This window comes from Suricata suricatta, chromosome 7 (genome assembly GCF_006229205.1).
Source record: "Suricata suricatta isolate VVHF042 chromosome 7, meerkat_22Aug2017_6uvM2_HiC, whole genome shotgun sequence".
In the NCBI taxonomy this organism is placed as follows: domain Eukaryota; kingdom Metazoa; phylum Chordata; class Mammalia; order Carnivora; family Herpestidae; genus Suricata; species Suricata suricatta.
In genome coordinates, this window is record NC_043706.1 from 30294133 (window position 1) to 30304173 (window position 10041).

General features: G+C 34.3%; 1 protein-coding gene across 9 annotated transcripts in view; it reads right to left on the reverse strand.

The window, feature by feature from the left end:
* LOC115296120 (butyrophilin subfamily 1 member A1-like) overlaps positions 1 to 10041 on the reverse strand; it is a 76086-nt gene that overhangs the window by 25434 nt on the left and 40611 nt on the right. For 8 of the 9 annotated variants that reach the window (XM_029944571.1, XM_029944570.1, XM_029944568.1 and 5 more), the window contains 2 exons: positions 5323 to 5349; positions 4409 to 5122 (listed from right to left, as the gene is read on the reverse strand). The exons of the other annotated variant lie outside the window; for it this stretch is intronic. In XM_029944571.1, coding sequence (XP_029800431.1) covers positions 4593 to 5122; positions 5323 to 5349 — 557 coding nt within the window. In that variant the 3' untranslated portion in view covers positions 4409 to 4592. Of the gene's footprint in view, positions 1 to 4408; positions 5123 to 5322; positions 5350 to 10041 lie in introns of those variants that run through there. 9 annotated transcript variants of the gene reach the window in all.

The following is a 10041-nucleotide window of genomic DNA, read 5'->3' on the forward strand; positions in this document are numbered from 1 at the left end:
CCTTCGTAGGAAAGTGGATGGACCTTGAGGGTGTCATGCTGAGTGAAGTAAGCCAGGCAGAGAAGGACAGAAACCATATGTTTGCACTCATAGGTCTAGCAGGAAAACAAGAGAGACCTAATGGAGCACCAGGGGGAACGGAGGAGAGAGAGAGAGTTGGGGAGAGAGAGGGATGCAGAACTTGAGACTATTGAATGCTGAGAATGAACTGAGGGTTGAGGGGGAAGGGGGAGGGGGGAAAAGAGGTGGTGGTGATGGTGGAGGGCACTTAAGGGGAAGAGCACTGGGTGTTGTATGGAAAACAATTTGACAATAAAATATTATGGAAAAAAATAAATCAACAAAGATGAGAAAATAACCCTAAAATACAGACAGTAACAAATACAATTAACCATATTTCTAATTAATGATATAAGCACACTGAAAGGAAATATAATTAATCCAGTTAACTTTTAAATACAGTTATTTTGAGTTTACACTCTCAAACTAATGATGAGGAGAGGTATAAAAATTTGTTAAACTACCGTGGATAGTTTTGTTTTTTAGTGGTATGGGTGAGGAATTCTGAACCAAGTTTTGTCTTTGTATTATAGCATTGAACCATAAGTAAACATATTCTGGATAATTTAGCCAAGTCATTTCATGAACATGTTTTCATATTTTGAGTAAATACTAATGGTGATATGGATACATCAGACGATAGGCATATATTCAATTTTTAAAGACCCTACCAGATATTGTGCAAAGTGGTTGTATCATTTATACACTCCTATGATCATTGTATGGAAGTCCTCATTGCCTCACGGTCTCAACATTTGGTGCTGTTGCTCTTTAATTCCATATATAGGTATATAGTGGTATCTCATTATGGTAGTGTGTAGTGGTATCTCACTATGGTTTTAATTTGTATAGTACTAAACACTTTTTTTAATTTTTTAAATGTTTTTATTTAGTTTTGAGAGAGAGAGAGAGAGATAGAGTGAGCAAGGGAGAGTCTACTTTAAAAATAATCAACTGAGACACCCAGATGACCCTTAGTTTCATTTTTAAATTGCCTATTGGTAGAACATAAAAATTTCATTAGTTTTGTATAATGACAATGTATCTAATGTTCTTTCCAAAGGTCTGTGAAAACCCTACTTTCAGATACCAAGGATTAGAACTTTAACATATCTTTTCTGGGGACATAATTCATTCCATAACAAATATTTATATGCAAAAAAGTCAAACTTGACTGAAACTCTACACCTTACAAAAATTTAATTCAAAATAGATTATAGATCTGAATATAAAATGTTAAATAGTTAAACTTTAAAAAAATTATAGGATAAAATCTTTGATTTAAAAAAAAGTTTTTGAAACACCACAAAAAGCATGATCCATAAAATTGAACTTAAAATAAAATATTTTCTTTGCAAAATACACTGTTAAGAGAATTAAAAGACTGAGGTGTCTAGGTGGCTCAGTTGGTTAAGAAGCTGACTGCAGCTCAGGTCATGATCTCATGATTCGTGAATTTGAGCCCTGCATCAGGCTCTGTGCCGACAGCTTAGAGCCTAGAGCCTGCTTCGGATTCTGTGTCTCTCTTTCTCTCTTTGTACCCCCCTGCTCACACTCTATCTGCCTATCTCTCAAAACTAAATAAATGTTTAAAAAATTAAAAAAGAAAGAATGAATAGAGAAGATTTAGGCTGGTAAAAAATACTTGCAAATTGCATAGCCAACAAAGGTCTTGAATCTGGAATATATAAAGAATTCTTAAAACTCAACAATGAGAAACAAATATGTTTCTCAAATGGACTATTTCCAGAAATAGATCCACACATACATAGTCAACTGAACTTTGACAAAGGTGCAAAGGCAGTTCAATGAAGAAAGGAGAGTCTTTTCAACAAATGATGCTGAAAAAAACTGGACATCTATATGAAAAAAAAAGAATCTACCTATAGACCTTATATTTATAATAAAGACTAGGATATAAGCATATGAAAAAATCTCTAACATCATATGTCATTATGGAATTCCAAATTAAAACAACGTGATACCATGACACATCTATTAGAATGGATAACAACCCAAACTAAATGCTGTCATGGATATGAAGCAACGGGAGCTCTAATTCTTTGCTGATAGTTTTGCACTAGGATCTCAAAATCATACTCCTATTCATATTTACCCAAATGAGTTGAAAACTTATGTCCACAAAATGACCTACGCTTGAGTATTTATCTATATCAGTTTTATTCATAATTGCCTCAAATTGGAAGGACCCAAAATGTTCTTCACCAAAAGGATAGATACACACACTAAGTGTGGTATATTTTTATAATGAAATGTTACTCAACAATAAGAAAAAACTGTGGTATGATGTCACAAAAAGATATGGAAAAACCTCACATGCATTTTTTTTTTCTGAGTTAAAAAAGCTAGTCTATAAAACTACATATCTGTATGATTTCAACTATATGACATTCAGTAAGGGGCAAAACTTTTATAGTTATAGTTATGGTAAAAAAAAATCAGGAAGTGTAGAAGTCAGAGGAAGGAGAGGAAGAATGGATGGGTGGAGCACAGGGCATATTTAGGAGCGCAAAACTATTCTGTATGAAACTGTAATGATGGATACATGACATTACCCATTTGTCAAAATCCCCATAGAAGGTACAACCCAAAGAGTGAGCCAAATGTAAATGATGCAATTTAGTTAACAATAATCTATCAAGTTGGTTCATCAATTGTAACACATGCACCACTTCAAGACATTGCTAGGTCCAACAGTGTAGGGAAGAGGTGACACATGTAAACTTTTTGTATTTTCTGCACACTATTTTGGTTAATCTAAAACGGCTCTTCAAATAATATCTGTTAAAATGTTTAGAAAATAGACTATAAATTTAAAGACACTTCACCCAGAAGATACATAAATGGTAAATAAGTACATAAAAAGATGTCCCACATCATTACCCATTAGAAAAATTGAAGCAAAAACTTAGTGAAATATCACGATATAATTATCATCATAAATAAGATTAAGTAATAAAAATATGAATAAAAAACCAAATATGAAAGTACCAGATGCTCATACATTTCTAGTGGGACTTCACAATGGTAAAGCTCCTCTGGAAAGAGTTCGGCAGTTTTTTTTACAAGGTTGAAACTACTCTTCCCAGATGACCCAGTAATTCTGTTTTTAGATATTTATCATAAAAAAGTGAAAAATGTTTGCATGAGTGTTTACAGCAGCTTTATTTATAACAACCCCAACCTGGAAACAGGATAAATGGTATTCAGTGGATGAACAAAGATTGTGATGTGTTTATTCAATAGAATACTACTCAGCAATTATTAGAAATGAAGTACTAATGCCTACTAATATGGATGAAATCTCAAAAGCCTCATTCTGAATGGAAAGTCAATCTCAAAAGATAACATACTATATGATTTTATTTTTGTGATATCCTCGAAAACACAAAAGGATAGGGACAGAAACCTGATTGATTGTTTCCAGGTTGGGTATTTATGAAAGGTCTGACTACAAAAGGACAACATAAAAGCACTGATGGAGATAATGGAACTTGTGTCATTGTCTTGTATCCATGTGTCCACGTGAGTCTATAAAAAGTCAGTTTTACTGCATATAAATTAAGAAACTGTCTTCTAAAAATATAAGTGGTGGTAAGTAAAGGCAAGAATGAATTAGTATCTTATAAGGGAATAAAGAGGGTAAAAAGTAGGGCACCTGGGTGGCTCAGTCTGTTGAGTGTCTAGCTTCAGCTCAGGTCATGATCTCGTGGTTCATGGGTTAGAGCCCCATGTCAGGCTCTGTGCTGACAGCTAGCTCAGAGCCCGTAGCCTGTCTTTGGATTCTGTGTCTCCCTCTCTCTGAACTCCCCTGCGCATGCTGTCTCTCTCTCAAAAATAAATAAAACATTAAAAAAAGATGATAAAAGAGGGTAAAAACTATAAGGATGAAGTTGATGCAAAGAAAAGGGTAAATTGAAGGATAAACTAGAAAATATTTGGTTCCCTGTGAATGTCTTACTGATTAGACAAATGAGAATACTTCAATTATTCATGGATTTGAAACTAATTTTATTTTATGCATATCACCTCATAAACATAGTACAAAACCCAAAGGTACAAAAGAGTATAAAATAAAAGGCTATTCTCCTATCTCTACCTTTGTCAGATATGAAATTTCAACATTGTATGGGCAATCACACACACTAGTTCCTTGTGTATATTTAGAGGGATAATATGATTATTGTTACATTATATATGTATATATATATTGTGTGTATATATATTATATGTACATATATGAATATGATTATATTATTTGTGTGTGTATATATATATATATATTTTATATATGTATATTTTTTCATTAAACATAAGTAACGCACACTTTTCCATGCCTTTGGGGAATCATTTATGAAGGACATAAAAGGTTAGGGAGAACCAGAAAAAAGACAAGAAAGGATAATTTTCTTTTGATATAGGAGAATTCATGTCATGACCTCATACTTCAATCCACACTGACCTGTAGGTCTTAGGATGCTCCTAATACAGGAGAGGGACCACAGTAAGGGTTATGCATTGGGCACGGGACAAATGGTCAAACTTTTTGAATAACCAAGCCAAAGCCTGAAAAAAGGCTGTAGAGACCCATTAAAGGAACCTTGAGAGAAGGTGTGAATGTGGGATTTATCTGTCATGTTGTAGAATGAGATAAGTCCATCATCGCATTCTAAGAAAATACACACTCTGGTAGGGTGTTCTTTTATAGTGAGCTGCATTTCTGGAGAGGTCAGTGCCCAGTATTCACCATTATAAAACCTGATGGCCCAGTAACCATCTTCAGGTTTTACACAAATCCTCCCCTGCCTCATTACATTTTGCCTGCATATTCCTAGGTCCCAGGCTCCACTGTTTCTGACGTCTACCTCCCAGTAGAACCTCCCTGAGGTGAAAACTGAGTGGCCCAGAACACAGGGAAGGGAATGAAATCTCTGTGGGTCTTTAGGTAGATCTTGAGACTTCTCTCCAAAAGTTACACATTTGTTATTTTCAGACAAGATGAGGGCAGGATGGGCTGTGGCTGGATCCAGAATAACATTCACTGCAAAGACAATAATATTCTCAGAAACACAGAATAATATTCTAAAAAAGGGTAGAGTTATTCTGGAAGCAAGATTTAGCTTGTAGCTGTGGGAGGTGTATATTTTCTCACAGGAGTTTTTCATCTGTCCTCCCAACTTCTGAGACTGAGCTGGAGTTTAAGCAGTAAAGTCCCTCCTAGACCATCAGGGAATGACTCACCAGCCTGGAAAAATTCTTTCTTCCAGTCTGAAAAGAACATAAATATTCATTATCAGACCTAGTATTTGAATTTATTGGCACAAGAGGTCATTTCTTCCCTCTAATACTTATTTTGTCAATGTCTCAAATTTATTTGGTAATTTTTGTTTGACCTAAAGTTTCTACTGCTTTTCTTGTTAAATATTTTCCTAAGAATGAAGTTCTCTAATTCGTGCTTTCTATAGTATAGACTAACTGTGTTCCCAAGATAGTTGTCTTTTCTGGAACAGGCAGTGAAATTACATGTCTCCACTCCCCATGCCAATGCATTTAAGTGAGTTAATGTGACTGAGTTATGACCAATAAAAATGTGCACAGCAGGACCCATACTATTTCTGGGCTTTACAATAAAATATCTCATATGATATATTTTTTTTCATTCTCAATTTCATTATAACACTTCTTCCCCAGGTTACAAAGCTAAGAGTAGAAATCCTAAAAATGGAGAAGACACAAGGGAAGAAAATTCTTGGTTCTTGGAGTTACTATTTTGAAGAGAGTTGCCCAGGAGAGGCACAGAACCAGACAGATTCATATTATCATTTGCAAGAGTGAGGAATACCAAGCAGTTGTGATACCCATGGAGATATAGGAGTTGCTTTTTACAAAAGTCTAAGTTAATTACACTACTCAATGCAGAAAGTACTGCCTAAAAATGAAAATGAAGTACTGTAAACAAGAAAATGTGTGGTCTGGGTTAGAGTTTAGGCAATAGACATGGCAAAACAGATAAAACTGACTACAAATATGGACATCAAAATAAGTAGAGAAACATTTGCTAAAACTGTTGCATATGATAATTTACAAAGCATATCACATGTCCTACATAGACTGTAGATATTAAGGAATTGATTTGAGAAGAGAGTATTCATTGAATCTATTATTGACATTATTAAAAACTATTCATTTTCAAAATGATTATTCACCTTTTATCTGGCATAATTCAAAATAAATAAAAACTTCCCAAATGGGGCAATTATCAGAGTTTTAAAAAGTGACATTTTCTAGACCAAGAATCAGTCCACCAGCTATTTTTGTAAACACAATTTTATTGGAAAACAGCCATACTAATTCATTATGTATTGCCTATGGTTTCTTTGTGCTACAAAGCACCGTTGAGTAATTTTGAGAAGACCGTATAGCCCACGAACACTAAAATATTTACAATATGGCTCTTTAGAGAACACATGTGGCAATGATTTTTCTAGACCACCCAAGAGAAGAGATGAAATTAAATAGAGTGGTTTTAGCACAAGGGAATAGCGCAATTTCTTTATCAAACAAAGTATTTAAGGAAAAGAAAATTAAGATGGTGGACTTTTCACAGGTGTTTCAGGTAGCTTCAAGAGAGCAACCATAAAGGGAGATACATAAGACAATAAATTAGATGGCCAAGTAGGTCCGTGGTTACTTTGGATATAGTTATTGATACATGAAATGAATTGGGAGAAAAGCATAAGAATCCTACTATATTTGGAGGAAAATGTTAAAAATAACATGAAGCACAGGACGTCTGGAACAGCTGAATGAATGTCTTCATAAGTCCTCTCCTCCAATGCAGCAATAAGATTGGAAAAGTTCTCAAATTAGAACTTTTGAATTCTGGAAATTCACAAAGGGAACTGACAAAGGCATGTTGCAAACTGAGAAACACTCATTTAGGAAAAACTATTTAAAATAACTAATATAAGAATGTCCATAAAATTATAGTCTCTGATTACAATGGAATTAAGTTGGAAAAAAACAAAACAGGAGCAAATTTTAGAAATAAAGAAAACTTGATATTAAACAATATGTTTATAAATAATCTATGGAACAAAAAGAGAATTTAGAAACTATTTTGAGTTGAATGAAAATGAAAACACTACATATGTTTTTAAAAAAACCTCTTGGATGTGGCTAACAGCAGTGCCTAGAGGGAAATTTAGAGTTTTAAATGTCTGATATAGAAAAGAAGAATTATCCTAAATCAATAAACGAAGCTTCTTGAAGAGTCTAAAAGGTGAAGAATAAACTGAGCTTGAAGCAATCAAAAGGAAGAAAATAATAAAATTATATTAGAAATCAATGAAAAAACTCTAAATTCAATACTTGACTTTCTCCATTAAATAAAGGTCCCTTCTTAGAAAAGTCAGCAAAGTTTACTGCTCAATAAGAAACACAGGCACTTAAAATTCCTTTAATGAATATTTATTATTTTTGAGAGAGAGAGAGAGACAGAGCCCAAAAGGGGAGGGGCAGAGAGAGAGGGAGACACAGAATCTGAAGCAAGCAGGCTCCAGGCTCTGCGCTGTCAGCACAGAGCCCAGTGTGGGGTTCAAACTCACAAACCACGAAATTTTGATCTAAGCCAGCGTCGGGTACTTAATCGACTGAGCCACCCTGGTGGCCCCAAGTACTTGTTTTGATGAGCACTGGGTGTTGTACATAAGTGTTGAATCACTAAATTGTACACCTGAAACTAATAATACACTGTATGTGAATGAGTGGGAATTTAAATGAAAACTCTAAAGAAAAAGAAAAAGGCAAAAACTAAATAAATAAAGCCACAACAATCAACACACACTCATACATACACACGTGAGGGTTTTGTAGTCAAGGACATCATTATTGAACTCTTAGAAATTAGAAGGCTAAAATGGGATTTCTGCAAAAATTCCTATGTCACTAAATAGATGAAATGCACAAATTCTTCAAAATACAAATTATTGAAGATGACTTAAGAAATAGAAAGTCTACATAGATCTCAAACAAGTAAGATATTTGAATTGTTTATTATAAACTTCCCACAAAGAAATTCCCAGGCCCAGTTGGCTTTATTGGTGTATTTTTTCAAATAATTTAAAAATAAATAATAGTAATGCTTAGTATAATTTTCTAGAAAATAAAAGTTGGTGGAATATTTCCCAATTGATTCTAAAGTTTAATATCACCCTGATATCAAAGCCAGACAAAGACACACAAATATCTTTAATGAATACAAGTGCAAAACTCTCAATAAAAATTAACAATCTAACAATACATACAAAAAAGATTATAGGCCTCCACCAAGTGGGGTTTGTGCCTAGAATCCAAGATCAGCTTAATGTGTGAAAATCAATAATGTAGCAAACCATACTAATAAAATAAGCAATAAAATGGCATAATAATCTCAATAGGCACAGTAAAAACATGATAAAATCAAATACCTACATGTGATTTCAAAAAATCAATAAATTAGAAGGGCAATGTTTAACCTGATAAAGTGTTTTTATGAAAAATTTACAACAGATAAAATACTTAACAATAAAAAAATAAAAATTTCACTCCATGGTAGGATCAAGGCAAGCATGTTTGTTTTTGGTGTTTCTATTCAGCATTGTAATGGAGGTTCTACGCAGTAAGGTTAAAAAAAAATTCAAATTTGAAAAAAAAAAAGAAAAAGCAAATCTCCTTTAAAAAATGTTTATTTATTTTTGAAATACAGAGAGACACAGCGTGAGCAAGGGAAAAGCAGAGAGAGAAGGAGACACAGAATCTGAAGCAGGCTCCAGGCTCTGAGCTGTTAGCACAGAGCCCGCAGGGCTTTAACTCATGAACCACGAGATCATGACCTGAGCTGAAGTTGGACGCTTAACTGACTAAGCCACCCAGGCCTCCTCCTTTTTCTGTTTTTAAGTAGCTTTCACCTCCAACAGGGGGATTGAACTCATGACCCTGGGCTCAAAACTTAAGCCGAGCTCAGGAGTTGAATGCTTAACTGACTTGAGCCACCCAGGCATCCTCAAAAATCTCATTTTATTCACAGTTGACTCATCATTCCTGCAGAAAATCATACAAATGTCCACAAAAGTCTACTAGAACTAGAACAAATTAATGAATTCAGTAAGGCCACAGGATTAAAAAAAAAGTCAATAAACAAAATTTAATTACATTACTATATATTAACAATGAACAGTCTGAAGTGAAATTAAAACTATTCCATTCACAATTACAAAGAAATATCAAATACTCAGACAGAAATTAAATTAAAACTGTGAGATTTGTACACTAAAATTATGAAACATTGCCGAGACAACACAGATAATGTATGGAAAAAGAGAAACATTCTATGCTCATGAATAGAAAGTGTAATACTAAAATGGCAGTTTGCCCCAGATTTATCTATAGATTCAACACAATTCCTATCAAAATTATACCGTGGTTGTTTTTGTTTTCCAGAAATTTTCAAGTAGATTCTAAAATTCATATGGAAATGCAAAGAAACCAGAATAGCCAAAATAATTGTTTTAAAGAAGATAAAAATTAGACTTAAATTTTCCAATTTCAAAGCATACTATAAAACTTGAGTAATGAAGAGAGTGTGGGATTGGCATGAAGACAGACAAATAGATGAGGGGAACAAAATTTTGAATCCAGAAATAAACTGATCAACTGATTTTCTTAAAAGATGCCAAGGCAATTCAAAGGGGAAAGATACAGTGTTTTTAAGAATTGGAGCTGGCACATCAGATATCTGTAAGGTCCGTCAGTGGGAGATCCCACTGCCCTGGTCCGAGATCGACGCACACCCCAATCAGTCTCGAGAGCCGCCACTTGATGCAAACAGCAAGAGGTTTTATTCGGGGACCAGCGCGCTGGGGCTCAACTCGTATCCCACGCAGGGGTAGAGGAGAAGAGCCCCCAGGAGCACGTCGGAGG